The 19,488-nt window shown below is 38.3% G+C and overlaps 4 protein-coding genes across 5 annotated transcripts; 2 read left to right on the top strand and 2 right to left on the bottom strand.

Moving 5' to 3' along the window:
* The first annotated feature begins 3,377 nt into the window (after positions 1 to 3,377).
* On the top strand, positions 3,378 to 6,462 carry LOC137708756 (RHOMBOID-like protein 9, chloroplastic). 2 transcript variants are annotated; one of them, XM_068447908.1, is made up of 7 exons: positions 3,378 to 3,526; positions 4,097 to 4,463; positions 4,547 to 4,760; positions 4,954 to 5,188; positions 5,632 to 5,802; positions 5,904 to 6,058; positions 6,172 to 6,462. In XM_068447908.1, the coding sequence occupies exons 2-7, from the start codon at positions 4,103 to 4,105 to the stop codon at positions 6,413 to 6,415; spliced, it is 1,380 nt and encodes a 459-aa protein (XP_068304009.1). In that variant the 5' UTR covers positions 3,378 to 3,526; positions 4,097 to 4,102; the 3' UTR covers positions 6,416 to 6,462. The 2 variants fall into 2 exon arrangements, with proteins under 2 accessions (XP_068304009.1, XP_068304011.1); XM_068447910.1 differs by having other exon boundaries at positions 3,383 to 3,526; positions 5,023 to 5,188.
* Positions 6,463 to 7,330: 868 nt separating this feature from the next.
* LOC137707663 (membrane protein PM19L-like) lies at positions 7,331 to 8,800 on the top strand. The gene is made up of 4 exons (XM_068446574.1): positions 7,331 to 7,463; positions 7,981 to 8,158; positions 8,267 to 8,315; positions 8,405 to 8,800. The coding sequence occupies exons 1-4, from the start codon at positions 7,331 to 7,333 to the stop codon at positions 8,555 to 8,557; spliced, it is 513 nt and encodes a 170-aa protein (XP_068302675.1). The 3' UTR covers positions 8,558 to 8,800.
* A 134-nt stretch (positions 8,801 to 8,934) lies between these two features.
* Positions 8,935 to 12,281, bottom strand: LOC137707662 (ultraviolet-B receptor UVR8-like). The gene is made up of 11 exons (XM_068446573.1): positions 12,076 to 12,281; positions 11,854 to 11,998; positions 11,416 to 11,526; positions 11,260 to 11,320; positions 10,784 to 10,902; positions 10,563 to 10,648; positions 10,254 to 10,455; positions 9,856 to 9,909; positions 9,555 to 9,668; positions 9,398 to 9,454; positions 8,935 to 9,245 (listed from the first exon to the last, which is right to left on the bottom strand). The coding sequence occupies exons 1-11, from the start codon at positions 12,102 to 12,104 to the stop codon at positions 9,048 to 9,050; spliced, it is 1,176 nt and encodes a 391-aa protein (XP_068302674.1). The 5' UTR covers positions 12,105 to 12,281; the 3' UTR covers positions 8,935 to 9,047.
* Positions 12,282 to 13,784: 1,503 nt separating this feature from the next.
* On the bottom strand, positions 13,785 to 17,076 carry LOC137749412 (14-3-3-like protein A). Its single transcript, XM_068489507.1, has 5 exons — positions 16,942 to 17,076; positions 15,676 to 16,189; positions 15,445 to 15,567; positions 14,377 to 14,493; positions 13,785 to 14,161 (listed from the first exon to the last, which is right to left on the bottom strand). The coding sequence occupies exons 2-5, from the start codon at positions 16,159 to 16,161 to the stop codon at positions 14,102 to 14,104; spliced, it is 786 nt and encodes a 261-aa protein (XP_068345608.1). The 5' UTR covers positions 16,162 to 16,189; positions 16,942 to 17,076; the 3' UTR covers positions 13,785 to 14,101.
* Positions 17,077 to 19,488: the final 2,412 nt, after the last annotated feature.

Raw genomic sequence — 19,488 nt, 5'->3', positions numbered from 1 at the left:
GCAGTCCCAAGATGGGTAACCCACTAAGAAGCTCTCGTGTGAGTTCCTAGAAACAAAACTGTGAGGGCGTGGTCAGGACCCAAAGCGGACAATATCGTGCTACGACCCAGTCGAGATTGGGATGTGACAGAATGGTATCAGAGCCACTCTGCTGTTCGGTGCGGATGTGTCGGCGAGAACGCCAGGTTCCCCTTAAGTGAGGTGAATTGTAAGATCCCACATCGACCAACGGAAAGGGGTTAATGTGCCTTATATGTACATGCTCCACTCCCTATAGCACGAGGCCTTTTGGGAACTCACTGGTTTCGAATTCCATCAGAACTTCGAAGTTAAGTGAGTTTGAGCGAGAGTAATCCTAGGATGAGTGACCCACTGGGAAATTCTCGTATGAGTTCCTAGAAACAAAACTGTGAGGGAATGGTAAGCCCAAAGCAGACAATATCGTGCTACGGCGGAGTCGAGATTGGGATGTGACAAAATGTATCAGAGCCACTTTGCCATTCGGTGTGAATGTGCCGACGAGGATGTCGGGCCCCTAAGAGGGGTGAATTGTAACATCCCACATCGACCAACGGAAATGGGGTGATGTGTCTTATATGTACATACCCACCTCTTATAACACAAGGCATTTTGGGGACTTACTGGCTATGGATCCCATAAGAACTTCGTAGTTAAGCGAGTTTGGGCGAGAGCGGTCCTAGGATAGATGACCACCTGGAAGTTCTTGTGCCAAAACCTAAAGACAAAACCGTAAGGGCGTGGCCCAAAGCGGACAATATTGTGCTACGGTGGAGCCAGTCTGGGATGTGACAAAATGGTATCAGAGCCGTGGATTGTAACATCCCACATCAACCAACAGAGAGGGGGTGATGTGCCTTATATGTACATACCCACCTCCTATAGCACGAGGCCTTTTAGAAACTCATTGGCTTCGGGTTCCATCGGAACCCCGAAGTTAAGTGAGTTTGGGCAAGAGCGGTCCCAGGATGGGTGACCTATTGGGAAGTTCTCGTGTGAGTTCCCAAAAACAAAACTGTGAGGGCGTGGCCAAGACCCTAAGCGAACAATATCGTGCTACGGCAGGGTCAAGACTAGAATGTGACACCAAGTATCAAATCAAATTTCTAGGACTATTTAATGAAATGATATTAAATATTACTTAAATGTATGTTATTCATATATAACATGTGAACGATGAATGTCCTCGTTGAAATAAAAATTTCTTTGTGGATACAGTTTACCGTAATGATGGAAATCAATCATACTTATGCACTCTAGTACACGGAAGTGGCTTGGGGGACAAAAGGCTCCAAATTTGAAGGGACCACAAAAATTTTTGCCACCTAATATTATTATGTAGTAATGCTATATTTAAAAAAAAAAAATTGTTTTCTTTCTAAATATAAAAATTTGGAGTACACAATGAGATATTTAGAGTGCCAATAATAACAGTCTAAATTTATACGGGTTCGATCCCTCCCTGATTCTCCTTCCCCTAACAACTATCGTTCTACTGAAAAGATATAACTACAAAAACTAAACCATGTATATACAAAGTATGTCTTTGCAGTACTAAAAACATAGCGGTAGTGACCTTTTCTCACTCACCAAATCAACCCCAGTCTAGAGTATATTAATTTAATGTATTCATATTCATGTCCTCTGTTTGGTTGCTGAGAAAATAACTGAAATTTTAAAGAAAATGTATCCTGATTTGTCTAGCAAGTTGGCCTTTCGAGTTTGATCAGTTTGGTTTATGAGAAAACGATTTAAACTACAAAGTCTCCTTCATTGGTGTTTTACTTGGATAATTTTGGTTTTAAGATTAAAGTCTTGCCTACATTTCTCCAAATGCACATGCACCCACGTGTTTTCAGCGCTAGCTTTTATATCATCATCCCTGTTTTCTTTGTAAGATTTTTGTATGTAACCGTTGTGATTGTCATGTTCCTCGAGATACATAAAAGGTAATTTTAATGAAATATTTGTGGTATTGTTCACTTTTAACGTTAAAGATATTTTTACATTAAAAAATCACTCATGGTACTATTCATTTACAACACATTTTGTCATTGACAATTTGCATTCAAGTTTCTCTCATTTTTCCACATCCAACCGTTATGAGTGAGATAGATAAGCAATGGAAAATCACAACATACATCCAAGTTTTTCTCGTTTTTTTCCTTCAAGAATCAACTGTCACAAAGAAGATAGAAAAACGATAAAAAAATTACAACATACACCCAGAGTTTTCTCCTTTGTTTTCAAGAATCAACCGTTATGAAAGAGATAGAGAAACGTGAAAATCACAACATACATCCAAGTTTTTATCATTTTTTAAGAATCGACCGTTACAAAAAAGATAGAGAAACAATGAAAATCACAACATACAGCCAAATTTTTATCATTTTTTAAATATCAACCTTGACAAAAGAGATAGAAAAACGATGAAAAATCACAGTGTACATCCAAGTTTTTCTCTTTTCTTTGAAAAATCAACTGTCATGAATGAGAGAAACGTTAAAACACAACTTACACCCAAGTCTTTATCCTCTTCTTCAATGCCCAACCGTTACTAATAAGATAGAGAAACAGTGAAATCACATCTTACACCCAGTCAAATCGAGCATAGGTTGAAAACGTGAATTCACAGCTTACATCCAAGTTTATTTTGTTTTCTTCAATGCCCGTTACAAATGAGATAGAAACGGTGAAAAATCACAGCAAACGCCCCAATTGTTTTCGTTTCTTTTCTTATGCCCAACCATTACAAATCACAACTTACACCCAAATTTTTCTCATTTTCGTCACCACCCACCCAATTCGAGCATGGGCCTGGACCCAACAATTTAAACCCAGGCCATCCCATTGACAACACTTGCAAAAACCTTTTGTGTAATATGCTATATTTTGGATCTTAGACCACGAGCAAATATATTTTGGATCTTATATGGAAAGCATGGACCAATTTCCATAAACTATAAGAAAGTTAGAAACCTAAATCCTTACCATATACACAATATGTCTGCGCACTTATACATTTGTGTATATGTATACTTCAGACCCCAAAAAGGGGAGGAACAGGGCTTGAAATAAAATTTTCTTCATATAAGCAGGTGGCTTAAAATAATTATAAAAAACTTATGTGGCCTTAAAATAAATCAATAAACAAACGTGGGGTGGGGGTTAAAAGCCTTTACTTTTTCTTGAGTTTTATTGTACGTTGACCGTTAGTTTCTGGTTAGTTGCCAAACCAGATCGCCGGTGAGTCAATCGTGGCAAGATCCTATTGAAGCAACAGAGATAAGGAGAATCCACATTGGATTTCATTCATTCCATGTCAGACTGTTGGTGTCACTTTATTACTGTTCCTTTCAATCCTATGCTTTCCATGTGTTATTTGTACTTAGTTAATGGCTGAATCTGAATCAAAGCAGAAGTACAAACAACCTGGGACTTTGTCCCCCTATCAAAACCTCTGCAAATAAAACCTTGTAAAACCCAGTTGGGAGTTGGACTGTTGGAGGTATGTAAAACTAACATTTTGATATTTTCTGTTTTGTTCAATAAAGTTGGTATTTTTGAGTAACTTCTGTTTGGTTGCTGAGAAAATAACTGAAATTCCCAAGAAAAAGTCTCCTCATTTGTATTGCATTTGAAGAGAATTATGGTTTCTAGATTAAAAGCTTGTTTTTGGTAACTATGGAGAATATGGGTTGGTTATAAATGGAAATTGTTTTCATAATTAACCAGGCAAACCATCTTAAGCTTTTGTGTTTTGTAAAGTTTGCCCTTCCGTTTGGTTGCTGAGAAAATAACTGCCAACTAACAAGAAAAAGTCTCATGCTTTAGTATTGTACTTGTAAAAGAATTTGCTCTCTAGTGTCTAAAGCAAATGCAACCACGTGTTTTCAGTAGTAGCTTTTACTTCCTCACAAATTTTTCTTCAAGAGCTTCTTGCATGTAAACGCACTGATTTCACGTGACGAGTGAGATAGAGAGCAGAAATAAACCACTGGTTATCGGTATTGTTGCACATATTGGAGTTAGTTAATGCATGATACCCTTTTTGTTGTTTGGTTTCTTTCGTTTCCAGGAACAAATGGCTGTGGTTCCGATAAGCTACAAAATGCCATACAAAGACTATGCTCAATCGAATCACCACGTAATCGGACAAAGGGACAGCAAATTTCGATGTGATTATATTCCGACTTCTGCAAATACAGCTAGAGAACATAAGAATCTAGGGATGGTTTGGTATGCCGCACCAGATTCCGGTGCGAACGGGGAGCATCTGAGATCCTTGGATTCTTACTTTGGGAAGCTCCAAAATGTCACGAATCTGCCTCTGGATAATTCAAACAAGACACGGGAGCAGCCACTCGGTAAAAATAGTGGTCAGCTGAGATTAAAGAAGGGTTTGGAGTCTCTTGATGATTTTCTTGGAAAACTTAATAGGAAAGGTAAAACTATCTTCCAGCTGAGTAGCCTTTATGTGTTGGGTTTAGAAATGACATTCTAATTCTTATAGTTTTTATTGACTCAGGTGGAGACTCGGCGAATTCGACATCTAGCTATGTTGATCTTACTACTGAAGAAATTCCAATTGCGAAACCAACAGCTATCAATCGAGATTCTGGAAAAGGTGATAAGAGGGTACTGAAGACATATAGGAATCCTATAAGTAAAAGGGAAGATCTTGGTCGAAAGAATTCTCAAGATCCGCTCGAGTATAATGAAATCTCTGATCTCTACTTAATGTAAGACCCTGCTCTATCTAAATTTGTACTCAGAAATACGCCCCGATGGAACTGGTTACGAACTTTTAATCAAAAATAGAATTAGGGGCATTAAACAGACTCATAAGTTTGTATATAAACCGCAGTTTAATGTCCTTCCAGTTCTATTTTCGATTAAAAGTTTGTGACCGTATAGTATTGGGAACTGCAAAAGCCAGGTTAAATCTGGGAGCTCCTCAGGAATAAGGACATTTTGCTTCTTTGTTCTTTGTGTTGGATGCAGAAGCATATTGGGTTCTGTAAACATTGCAGTGTTTCTGTTTGAGATTGCGAGTCCGGTTAGGAACACTGACTTAGGGCTCTTCTCTCTTCCATTGCTATATGGAGCAAAGATAAACGATTTGATCCTGGTTGGGGAATGGTGGAGGCTAGTCACACCCGTGTTTCTGGTACAAGACTGACGATTCGGTTCGTGATTCCATTCTGTTTCCATTTCAGCATTATCTGTGATAGTTTGCATTAGCTATTTAACCATTGGTTTTGAATGTGGACATATCAAAGAATTATAGGGCATTTGCACATTACTAGAGATTTATTCGGCCTTTACATTTTTCCGGTATTTAAACATCGTTCTTTCCCCGATTCATTTGAAGAGATAATGGAAAAAGTCTGAAATCACATGATGCATGAAACGGTTCAATTTGTTGGTTCTTAGTATAATGCAGCACATATATGCTTTCTGGTTTATGAAATATCTGCAAGATCCGCCTCACAATTTGTATGGATTAAACAAAATCATTGGAATTCCTAAAAGCGATACGTTCTTGAAGAGCATTACGCATATTATTCTTGCTGATCTACGAATAGCTCTTAGCTCATGTAACTTATGCAGCACTCAGGACTTTTCCACATAGCTGTTGGTTGCTGGGGACTTGTTGCATTTGGGCCTAAAGTGTGCAGAGGCTACGGATCATTCACATTTTTCTTGATTTACATACTTGGAGGAGTCTCCGGCAATTTGATTAGCTTTCTTCATACACCAGAGCCAACTGTTGGCGGAACGGTACGCAGCTCAGCTCCTAAAATTACATTTCATGTTCTATGAATCTTGTTACCCTTCAGTCTCCTCTTCCGAACATGCTTGAGTTCGTAATGTGATCGCAGGGACCCATATTCTCTATGATCGGAGCTTGGCTCGCTTATCAGGTCCAAAACAAGGCCATAATTGCAAAGGACGTTTCGGAGAGTATGTTCCAAAAGGCTGTCATAACCACGCTTCTTAGCTTCGTGTTGAGCATTTTCGGTCCTATTGATGATTGGTAAGCTACCGGACGCATTCTCAAAATTCAAGATACATATTCGTTTTTTCATCTTCATACTCGAAAACGATACGAGACGGTAAGTGACTGTATGTCATATTATGCTGTTCTAGGACACATTTTGGGGCGGCATTTACAGGAGTGGCATATGGTTTTTTGACATGCCCAACCCTTCAACTGGACGATGCATCATCTTCTCCAACGAGTGGGCAAGAGGAAGGAATCGCACTTGTTAGACGATCTGCAGATCCTTGCAAATCACTGTTTTTCTTTGCCCTATTTGTTCTTGTATTAAGCTCTATACTTTTCTTTGTTGATCCTCCTCTCCATGTCATAGCATCAGATACTTCTCTTTAAAACTTCAACAAGGATGCAATTTTCAATTCTACAACATAATTAGCTTATTTGTGAATTGTAATCCTTCAGTTTTGTGTTTCTAGTATTTATCATGCAATTTGACATAGATTGTGAGACTTATGCCTATGAAGAGTAAAGAGAAACTTCGGTGAAGTTATGTGACTAGAGCACCTCTTACATCGGGTGGAACAAGTTTGAGGCTGAATTTGACTTAATATAAGAGTCTCATCCTTTTGTGAGAGACAAAGACGGAGCCAGCCTTAAACTTTGGGGCGGGCTGTGACCTTGTGCTAGGGGTAGGTTAGGATGGGAGGGCTATAGGACACGTATGTCTCACAGTGCTCCATTTTGAAGTACCATAAAAATAACGTGATCAAACACTTTTAATCAAGTTTTTCTATCTAAAAATATTATGTAATAGTGTGCTCAGTCGTTCATGTACATAAATAATTATAACTGCATATGCACACATAACACACAATACATAAGTCGAAATTCATTCGCACGCACCGAACATAGTATCCCTTTGATTCTTTGAACACGTTGGCCAACAAACTAACTTTAATTAAACGAACTCCCGTCAGCCTACATGTGATCCAAGTGACTTTGTTCTAACATGGCTCCCAAGTCCAAACTACAATTTCTTTTGTTTTGTTTTTTTCAGACCGAATCCTTCATGCATGGTTTGTCTCCACGTTAAAGGCACCAGGCCCTTGCTGCTGACACGTTTGCAGTTGGGTTCCTTACAACAAACCACGTAACAGACACAGCTTTCTGTCCTCTTCTTCCATCAACTTTGAACTTCTCTGAGTCACTCAGGCTGTGTACTTTTGAGATTGGAGTTTAAAAAGTGTATATAGTTTGAGAACTAAAAATTTAAGTGTTGCAGCTTGAGCTTTTGAAGCTTTAATATCAATGGCGGTCGGAAGAACTGGTAGAGGTTTAATGGCTCCTCTTCTGGTAGTCAACTTGGTGGTCCATCTGATCATGCTTGGACTTGCTGGTTGGTCCCTTGATAAGTACATCAATGGAGAGCAAAATCACCCCCGTAAGCGCGCTCTCTCTCTCTCTCTCTCTCTCTCTATCATTGTAATGACAGCAATTTCGAAGGAAAATAGAACCGACTATACAAACTTTTAAGCAAAATAATAGTGGGAGACACTATACATACAATAAACTGTTCATAAATCACCGTTTAGTCCCTTGGTTTATTCTCTGTCTAATATTTCTCTAGTCATCGATGTGCGTTAGGTCAATTGATCGTATATACGTATTATATAGTTTATTGACCATTTAGTATCCTCATACTCGATTTGGGTTGAGTCAATTGATTATCGATGTAGTACTCCAAATACTCAATGTGTGGGTTAAGTCATTTGATCGCATTGTATATGTTTTATTGTCGGTGTAGTACCCCAAATACTCTGATGTGTGGGTTATTAGCTCAGTTGATCAAAGAAGTGTGAGAGTCATGTGCACCGAGTATGATTACTTTTGGAATAGATGAGAGTAGTTTAGAATACTATGGTCGAAAGAGGGCTTTGGACCCTGATACTTTTGTGCAGATTTGGGAGGGAATACATCGACTAGCTTCTTGTTGATCTTTGCATTGATAGCCGGTGTGGTTGGGGCTGCTTCTGTGCTTTATGGTCTGATACATCTCCGGATATGGCGAACCGATAGTTTAGCCGGTGCAGCTTCTTCAGCTATCATAGCCCTGACGATTATCGCCCTCACTTTCGGGTAGTTTTCTCTCCCCTCTCCACACCAAAATTAACAACAAATGGGTTTACATTTTCATAACAAAAAATTAAGAAATTAATCAGGTTTGGTTGATGTGATTTGATACAGTTTTGTGTGCAAGGAGATCATTCTTGGAGGGCACAGAGGAAAACGCTTGGTAAGAGAATTTTAAGCAAACATTGCTGTTTGATGAAGCACAATTAAATTAATTAAACTAGATTATCTTGATTAATTGGTGTTTTTCAGCAAACTTTGGAAGCTATGATTGCAATATCACTACTAAGTCAATTGCTTTACCTGGTGCTTCTGCATGCTGGGATGTTTAGGAGCAGACATAGACATGGAGGAATTGGCACGGGTCATGACCCCTGGAGCACCGGCACGACGACTGTGATCTGACTTCCGTTCATATCAGTAGCTGTAAGTTAAATAACACAATGTCTCTGCTTTATTTGCTGCGCTGCGTTTGTATCGGTTTTTTTCTGGTTACTTTGGAGGGAATGGAACGCTGGACATACCCTAATCCTGATCCGAGCTAAAATGAATGGTTTAGCATTCATAGTACATTCCCCAGGGGATTCCTTTCCTGCTCTTTCCGGCCAAACAGAGCTATTACTCCACCCATCCCTCACCGTCCCCTCCGGGCTCGGTAGGGCTTATGTTTGGAGGAGATTCGGTACACAACGATTTTGCTTGAATGTTCATTGCACATTTTGATTGCCTGAGCAACCATAGAGACTAACCTATAAATCCACCTAACTCAAAAACCCGAAATCGGAACAATAAGCACAAAAATATTAAATTATGTTGCTATTTGAACTAAAATAACAGAATTATACATAACCAACGTCAATTATTCGAGCTACCGGAAAATTTTTCGACATAACGTCTATGATTCTGATTCATCATCAGCTTTCCATTCTACGATTGCCAACGTATGGCGTCCTCCGCAAGCAACGAGTTTTGCAATCCAATGTCCATTGTCCGCAGTGCCATGTCTGGGAGGGATGCCGATGGGAACTTCCATCGGCTGACCAGTCGTCACCTTCCTTCCATATCCAAGGCGTCCGTGGTCGCCTCGGCCAAACTGCCGATACAAAGACAAGTCGTCGGAGTAAACAAAATGGTGGAACCAGATGTGATGTGAAAGAAAACTCAAAATATTGGAAGATCAGAGCAAGATTATTCCAATGCGTTTGCAGATTATATTTTTAACCGGCATCGGTAAAAAATTCTTACCGAAAACATTCGCCCGTCACGAGTTAGTGCAACAGAGTGAGTGCCTCCACAAGACACCTACATTCACAAATAAACACAATCCATCTCAAACTGGCGCAAGGAAATGAACTATTCTGAGCGTGCAGGATTTTTGAGCAATCGACGATAGAAATGGTACCTGAACAATATCCTCCCCAGCTAAAAGATTAACCCTTTGCGGCACCATTTTGCTGCTCTTATCATTATCGCCAAACCCAAGCCTCCCATGTTCTCCTCGTCCCCAACCATACACCTGCAATGAGATGAAAAGGTGGAAGTGGTAAGGTTCTCTCACAAACTCAAATGCAGATGTTACAACGTTAGCAATACCGGAATATTGGAACTAAGCACAATGATCTCAGATGGTTATTGATGAACTTGAAACGCCATTGGAGCGGTAGCCCGTGGAGTAAGAAGGGAGGGAGGGAGAGAGTACTCACCTCTCCATCTTCTGTTAGTGCAGTAGAATGCCATCCTCCAGCAGCAATATCCACCTATAGTGGCAAAAATGTTAAAAAACACACATTATAAACCTACGGCGAATCATATAGTTGCAAACATTCGACTACGAAGGCATGAAACCTACGGACTATCACATAATAATCTTCCGGGATAGACAACAATAACAAAATCAGGACAAGCAAGTGAAATTTGCCGAACAAGAATTGGTGTAAGCGACCAAGGCACCAATCTCTGCCTAACAACAATAGGCGTAAGCGATATAAAATGGATTTTAGGAAAACTAATGAAAAGGGCTTCACAATATAACACAGACACTTCATCAGGGCTTCACACTATGAGAAATGAGACAATAGATACACGGAAATGTGATACAAACCAAAGTAAGACCAGAAAGTCCTTGGACAGGAATAGGTTGTGATCTCGGCTGAGTATCCCCTGTTCCAAGTTGTCCATATTCGTTGTTACCCCAAGCCCATAAGGCACCATCCTCTTGCAGAGCCAAATTATGAAATGCCCCTACTGCAATGAGCCTCACTGCATCAAGACCTTGTACTCGCACAGGTGTTGAAATTTGTTTTCTGGAAATTAAAAGAAACGTTCACGGATGATTTATGAAAAGGTAGGCTTGTGTAAAAGATAGATGCTTGAAAAGGAATTGACAGAGTCAGGTCTAAGGGCAACATACATGTCTCCCGGAGGCCATGGCTGACCCCACGTCCAGACTTGCCCGTCGCGTGTAAGTACCACAGAGTGAGTACCACCAGCAGCTACCTGTGATGTGAAAAACTATAACATGTCAAATACAGTTTTGTAGAAAGAGATGTCATTTGAGAAACAAAAGCATCCTACACCCAAAAATTCCTATCATGCAGTTCAATGTTCTACACATGGGCATGGGGTACCGACCTGGCGAACTTTAAGTTTCGGTGCACAGCGTTGAGGAATCACTATATCCCTTCTCAAAGGTCTACCAGTGTCATCCTTCCGCTCTGGTTCCTCACCACACTGTCCATACTCGTTTCCACCTGCACATAACATCTGGGTCACTCGCCAATCGCAAAAAAACCAAGAAACCAATCAAAACCTTTACTTGGAAGTAAAGGACTAAGACTTCAGGATGGTTTTAAACATGAATCAGAAGCAACCATGTTTCGGTATATGGCTTAACTGACTTGAAGGAATTACATTCTTTCTTCTATTGGATTCTAAATAATGAAAACAAGAGAACACAATGTAACGAAATAGCTTTTCATCCAAATATTCATTACAATTTAAGAGTTTGGATTCTAAATAATGAAAACAAGAGAACACAATGTAACGAAATAGTTTTTCATCCAAATATTCATTACAATTTAAGAGTAAAAGAAAGCGTGATTAAATACCCCAGGCGTAAGCGCGGCCTTGATCATCAACAGCCAAACAATGCCATCCACCAATAGCAGCCTATATTTCAAACAACCTCTAGTTAAAACGAAAATTATAACGCTAGTTAACAATTTCCAAAGAAAGTAGGATTTCTGAGTATAATCGGAAATTACCTGAACAATTTTGACATTGGCCAGAGCTTTAACCTGGCTTGGAATGTTCTCAGTTTTGGTCTCAGGAGGATGCCCCAGGGTTCCTCTCTGGTTCCAACCCCATGTAAACAACTGGTAACCCAATTCAATTCACAACCCAAAACTTTTAGCAAACCAAAAATTCAACAAAAATCAAAATTTTCAGTAAACCCAAAACCAAAAATCCAAACTTTCAGTAAACCCAAAACAAAAAATTCAACAAATATCCATACTTTCAGTAAAACCCAAAACCAAAAATTAAAAATTAAAAATCCACCTTTGAATAAAACCCAAAACCAACAATCCAACAAAAATGCAAAAAACACACAAACAAGTGAAGAAGAGGGGCAGTAATCAAAACAGTGAATAGAGTGATAAAAAGACAAAATGAAGAAGAAGAAGAAGAAAAAAGGGGCCCACCTTGCCATCATCGCAAATGGCGAGGGAGTTTCGGCTGCCAGCGACAACAGAGCGGACAGTCTGCGACTCGAGGGCTTTGACGGCGCACACCCATTCCTTCTCCTCGTTATTCCCGATTCCTAATTGGCCGTCTTCCCCAGAGCCCCTGCGCACAAAAACAAACAGAATGAACGAAACGTGCTTTACTTTCTCTCTCTAATAGTGAAGAAAGAGAGCAAATACCAAGTGACAATGGTGGTATCGGATACCATTTGAGCCTGAATCAGAGCTTGAATTGAAGATATGGACGATGAGCTAAAAAGCTAGCACAGAGGGAGAGGAGAGTGACTCTGTTTATATCGCGCGCGCGTGTGTGCAGATAGATGCAATTTGTGCAGGGAACTAGATACCGAAAATGCGAGAGAGATGGAAGAGGGGAAAACGCGGCGTTTTACTCGACCAGTGGAGAAAAATTGGCGGCACTAGGTTGGGAAATTTTATATAAACCCTACAATTATCTTTATACACCCAACTTAAAAATATCTTTTAATGTTATTCCGATTAATAAGCAGTCCGATGAACACCTTATTGGACTTAATCAATTTATACTTATGAGTACATCTCAAATCTTTAGATTTTGTTTAGAGGCAGAGGGAGGATAATTCAAAGCATCAAATGAAGATAATATGGTTCGATATTCAATCCATCAGTAGATTTGGTGTAAAACCTAGCTTCAACCAGGCTATGCCCCTACGAATCGAGCATCATTAATGGGGGCTTTATCCTCCATGATGCTACTATATTTGAAGTTTTAATGAGAAATTTCATCTGGTCGGAAAATGAGCCTAGATCCACCATTAGGGCTACCAACTTCCTTCCTTAGGTAGCATAAAATTAGGCTACATCTAGCCCCAAAAAATAGTGGGTCCTACAAAAAAAGTAGCAACTTATGTGAGCAAAAATGTATCACTCTCCCTCTATTTGCGAATACACTTATACTCTCCTTTATTCTTTTTTCTTACATATTTTTCTTGCAATTTGGTTAAATCATGATTGTTTTAAATTCCATAAGAATTAAAATTTCAAATTGATTTAACGTTCATGAGCATAGGTGGGTGAAATTTTCAGATAAATTTTTTCAAAATTATATTATGCTAATTTACCAATTGATGCTAGGTAAATTGTTGTGTTGTATGTGAAAATCAAATTCTTTTAGTGTGGGTTAATTGTTGCTGCTAGCCGGATTGAGTTTTATCAGATGGGTGGGTTAATTGTGATTTTTGCTTTTAGTTTTCAAACTACGAGCGCGAACTTTTTTTAGGGGCAAGGTATAAATTTTATGTGACAAATTTAAAAGTTGGATGTAAAGAGAGATTTAACTTGGATTTTATGCATCAAATAAATTTTCTTCAGTAATTTTTCTAGCATTTTTTTATTTTTTTATTTTGCTTGACCAGTAAATTTTAGAATGTGTATCAACTAATGGAAAATTAAAGAAAAACTAAAAAAGAAATATGCTCTAATATAGTCCCAATTATGCTCTAATGGAAAATTAAAGAAAATCTAAAAAAAAATATATGCTCTTGACCTTTCTCTTTCCTAGTCAGTTGAATTCTACAAGCTAAAAATACGAAAGAGATGGATAAAGGGCGCAAGGAAAATAACTAGGCACCACATTTTTAATTTTCCATTCGAACTCTTATTAACTGATGACGTGACATCCACGTAAACAATAACTAGGCATCACATGTCAATATGGGCACATTTGAATTTTAAATTTTTTTTATTATTTAATCCTCTTTAATTCAGTCAATTTGACAATCGAAAATTGAGAAAAATGTGTAAGAAGAAAAACAAAGAGGTGCTATCCTTGTGTAAAAGCTCACCAACAATCAATTGTGATCTTCCAATGAACAACGGAGGTACCACATTCTAATTGAAAGAAGCAAAAAGAATACAAGCTACATAATGTTATATCTGGTAAAAAGAACACAAGCCATTGGAAATCTCAAAGAAACATTAAAAACCACTATTTTTTGACACTAAATCATATAGCACAGCATTAAAATCTCACCAAATTATAAAACGCAATTTTGCAATCTGTTGGAACATTCCAACTCCTACGCTGGAACATTTCAACCCTAAGCGCTGCCGCACTCAAGATCGTCAAGTTCATAGACAAATCCTTCTACAACCCAAATGCCATCTATTACAAAGGTCCCAAGATAAAAGGGGTACAGGGTACAAATTCTATGAACCAGAAGACCTGTTACTGTGCTTCACTTGATTCGCGCTTTGATGCTTCCTTGATTTCGTCCCCGGCATCATCCTAAACCACCAGATAAACAATTAAATTTAGTTTACCAAAGTTCAAATACTGATGCGGAACTTAATCAACAAACAGCACTGGATATATAGTGAATTGCAATGATTGCTTGCATAATCGGTATTACTACAATGATGCATCCCGATCTCAAGAGTCAAGACCCCCTTTTCGGTCATATGTGTACATGCATCACGAGGGAAAGAGGATGAGAGAGATACCGTGATATCAGAAGTCCAGAGTGTCAGATTGTCTCGGAGAAGCTGCATGATCAAAGTGCTATCCTTGTAGGATTCCTCACCCAATGTGTCAAGCTCAGAAATAGCCTCATCAAAAGCCTGTGGGAAGAAGTATCGAAATTGAGTTAAAAAGCAATACACTAAACATCCAATTCTCAAGTTTATTTAAAAACTGCAGTGACAAGGAAACATGTACTCAGCCATAAGCGAGAAAAAGAATCATTTACAAAAGCTTGTTTAGTTCATTTAACAACCAAGTGTTAGAAAGCAAAACACATACCAAATTCATGCCAAGAGGACACAAGAATGGTTAAACAGCCCCTAAATAAGAAATGTATAACTCATATACAGATTCTGCAGCACGAATTGCTAATTTGTAACGTGTTACATAACAGCAAAAACTCAAAAGTTCACGTCCAAATTGTAGATTCACTAAAGGTCCAATCTTATCTAAATTATCCGAGCATATTTCACCAATCAATACTCCAAGAGTAATGAACAGAACCAAATATGATGGCTGGTATTCTTGAAATTGGAGAGAGCTCATTTCTTCTGGTAAATGTAGTCGTAGCAATTAAGTACAAGGCTTTTTAAAATTTTGACCCAAGAAGTAGAAATTATTCGGGAAAGAAGTCTCGAATCTCCAGAGAAGTATCAAAGTGAGTGATTAAAGGATGAGATGCCATTTCTCATATGTCATGTGGCATAACCAGATAAACCAAAAAGAGAAGTAGTTCTTATTTCATTTATAAACCAAAGAACACTCTCAAAGAAATTTGCAACTAAATGTCTGGAAAAGAATTTCTCATCAAGCATGTAAATTCCAGGCACACTAAAGCCAGGTGCAATAAAGGCAAACATAGTGACCTAATAAATTCATAAAGAAACGTAAAAAGCAGGGAAGGAGAATAACAATGAATATAGGTTATGTATTTTCAGTGAATATCTACAACTGTATATTAAATTTATACAATAAATACCATTGGATAATTTAGTCACACAGACTAGAATATGCACAAGTACAGACGACAAAAGGCCTGGCATACAAACCTGTTTTGCCAGATTGCAAGCACGATCGGGTGAATTAAGGATTTCATAGTAGAAGACTGAGAAGTTGAGTGCAAGTCCAAGCCTTATTGGGTGGGTTGGAGCCAGCTCAGCGAGGGCAATGTCCTGCATCAAACAAAACAAAACAAAACAAAACAAGCTTAAGGATCACTACAAAAAATAAAAGCACAATTAGAAAACTAAAAATGGCAGAATGGCAAGCTGAAAACCAACCTGAGCAGACTTGTAAGCCAACAAAGTGCTCTCAGCTGCTTCCTTTCTCTCACCTCCAGTCTTAAACTCTGCAAGGTACCTGTGGTAGTCACCTTTCATCTTGAGGTAAAACACCTTGGACTCGGCGGAAGAGGCAGATGGAATGAGGTGTGACTCAAGAAGGTTCAAGATCCCATCACAGATCTTGCTGAGCTCAGTCTCGATCTTGCTCCTGTATTCCTTGATAATCACAACATGATCCTCATTCCCTCTGCTCTCCTCCTTCTGCTCAATGGAAGATATGATCCTCCATGAAGCTCTCCTAGCTCCAATCACATTCTTATAAGCCACAGAGAGGAGGTTTCTTTCCTCCACTGTTAGCTCCTCGACATCAACAGTCTTGGCAACTTTCTCCATAAACTCAACCATCTCCTCATATCTCTCAGCCTGTTCGGCCAACTTGGCCATGTACACATTCTCCTCACGTGAAGAATCAGTTGGCGGCATCTTTGCTATGTACGTCTAAATCTGAAACCTGGCAATTAATCCAACAAACGACAGTTTAAGTCAGTGATCTCTATTCACAGACGCATATACTCGCATACAAGTAAATCACGATACACAGAACAACATCGTAGCACAAATCAAATTAGTTACACACGAAACTAGCACGCAAGTGATAAACAAACTATCAAACATTTACTCAGATCTGAACATAGTTGAACTAACAACAGATGAGGAAAAACGTGCTAATTCTATAAAATCCTATAAGAAACCAAGTAAAAATGTTAACTTCAGACATTTACATGAATTTTCTCAGCATACATACAGATCAGGATCCTGATTCAGTTATCACAAAAACAGATTAGAGCAATAATTCTCACTCCCAACTTACCCAACAGTAATCCCCAAGCTTTTAACTTTAGTCAAACCAGAAAAACCCCCAATTTCCTATCCCCTTTTCAAAAAACTCAAATCTTTTTTAATCATTGAAAAAACACTTCCACTTCCCAGCAACCAAACAAGTCACAAATCGAAATCTAATCGATCCAACACTCAAATCAACTACCAAACAGCTTAAATCAAATCAGATCCAGTCAAAAAAACATAAAGTCAACAACTTTTTTTTTTCCCAAAAAATAAAAGATATCAAAACCCTGGATAACAGATAAGCAATCATCACACGCAAACAGTAGATCAACAACAAAAAATTAAAATTGAAATCAAATCAGGAAAAATCAAACCCCAAGCTAACCCTAGTTCTTGAGAAGTTGGGGGCGTCCATACCTTCTCTGGTCCACGATGAAGAAGAAGATCTAGCTTGGAGTAAAATTGGGGGAAATGGAAATCCGGGTGGGGGGCTTAAAAATGGTCGCCACGAGGAAAAAGGGTTAGGGAGGTAGGCCCAATGGGAACGTGACACGTAGTGGGTGGCGGAGATTGCGTAGGTAATTTTTTTTTTTTGGGAGTGGGGGAGACGGGAGTGGGGGAGACGCCACGCTGGCGTTGACGGTCAACGGAAACTCCTTCCTTACCCTTTTGGGTTGTCGACTTGTCGTTTGGTATTATTGCTGCTGCCTGCCGTGCGTTGTGAGCTGCGGATGTCCGGCCTCGTGGGGACGGACGGACGGACGGCCGGACTTGACGGTGTCAAAATCGACATAATTAAGGCCGTGCGACAAGAATCACGCTGTGCTGACGGTGTTTTTGTTTTTCCGTTAAGTAAACAATGTTCAAAATTTGGCATTTGGTGAATAGCACATTCATGATTAATTGTGTGATGTATGTTTTTTTTCAAAAGTAACATTCATCAAATTTAGCATAAATATAATACGTCTTCGTTATTCATGTTTCGACTTGAGACCTCTCACTTACAAGTTAAAAAAAAATATCACTAAGTCATAGTATTTATACGTGTTAGATTATTTAAGCCAAATTTATGAACAACATATATAAGGTATCGTAAAGATGAAGCACATCTCATCATTGAACCCGACATGTAGATAACCTATCATGGTACCAAGAAAGAATTTCATATTCTGCCATAAAATCAATTGGCATCAAAAGAGTGCTTAACTCATTATAAGCTATTGCAATGTTTTGTAATTTCTCTAATATAAGATTCACACTTCCTAATGTTTATTTTTATAAACTATTGCAATATTTTGTAATCACCATTAAAAACTCACACTTCTTTATTTTATAAATCCTTGCAACCTCTCTATTGTATTTACACTTTTAGCATTGATTTTCTATTTCTTATTTCGAACCTGAGACGCATGGTCATATATGTTTTAACTTAAATGAAATAAAATAAGTAAAGTTTTAACGAAACATTGCCAGTATTGTTCACTTTTAACAAAAAATCACATTTTTATCTTTCCTTGATACTATTCACTACACCTTTATTTGTTTTTTTTTTTTTTTCATTAAAACTAAATTTTTTTTCAACTTTTTGTTAGTTTTCCTTAAAATAAAAAGTAGAAAAATATTGAATGGATAACCACACTTACTTGAACAACCGTAAAGACTTGAGAAGATACGAGTCGAGGAAACCAATCAAAGCGAAAGAGGGAAAGTGTGTTTGTTATGTCTTTTACATCAACCATAATTCCAAAGGTTAGGGATCAATCATGGGTCATTTAATCCCAAACACTGACTTGACTAGTCCCAAACACAACTGCCCCCTTGCTTGTCCTAAATGATGTTTGGAAATTGCCACGTGCATGTATAATGACTATTGAACAAGACTGCAATTGATTGAAACAATAGGGTTATGGTTCAACAAAATGGAACACTTTGGAATTTGGAGAAAGACTTTGGTATGAGTGCCCGATCATGTTATTTGTATGAAGAGTAATGATATGAAAAATGTGGTAAAAGTAGCATTTTTATTGTATGAAGCCTGTTATAAAAACATGAAACTTTTCTATATCTTGGTTCCATCCGACACCATGCGGTCTTATTCATGGTGAAAGATTCCATAATCAACCAACCATACTGAAAAGATACTCATAATTTCAATGGCTTTACTTTTTCTCTAAAGAAAGAATAGCAATTTTAACGGGGGCAAAATAAGACTACATTTGATTTGAGTTTAGTGACACAATTTAAGTTTTGCAAAGCAAAGTAAGTATGATTTTGAGTTTCGTGGGGCATTGACGTAAAGAAGCCAAAATAAAAAAATAAAAAAGAGAAGACAATTAGGATTGGGTTAGAACTATGAAAAACGGGCCATCGGACATACGGTAAAATTCTAAGTCTAATATGTTTTTTGGTCTTGGGTTCGTGACATGAAGCTGACAAAAATACAGGTAATTCCCTGATTGAAAGCTTTGTGATAACATGTTCACTTAACTGTGACAAAAAATGGACTGGAATGTCTTTAGCCATTCTAAGCCTATTAGAGATTAGTCTTATAGGCTCGGAATCTAGGGTTTTTAACTGCCTATTTGGCATTGAATCTGACCAAATCCTTTGAGGCATGGGATGCGCAAGGCTTCGGAAAAAATAAATTAGGATTGGGTCAGATTCAATGCCAAATAGCCAGTTAAAACAAGCCCACACGAAGCCCCGTGCCCTAGCATTTTAGACCCGGACTGTTATCACCCTCTGTTTATTTTTATAAACTATTGCATTGTTTTGTAATCACCATTAAAAACTCACACTTCTTAAATTTTTATAAATCCTTGCAACCTCTATATTGTATTTACAGTTCCAGCATTGACTTCCTACTTCGTAGATGATACGGTCAAGCAAATGAAATAAGAGAGTTTGAAATTTGTACAATAATTTATAGAATGAGGTATTTTCAAACCCGAGACGCATGATCAT

Source organism: Pyrus communis, chromosome 11 (assembly GCF_963583255.1).
Source record: "Pyrus communis chromosome 11, drPyrComm1.1, whole genome shotgun sequence".
NCBI classification, from domain to species: Eukaryota; Viridiplantae; Streptophyta; class Magnoliopsida; order Rosales; family Rosaceae; genus Pyrus; species Pyrus communis.
Note: the sequence above shows the minus strand (reverse complement) of the source record. Positions and strands in the feature narration are given on the sequence as shown.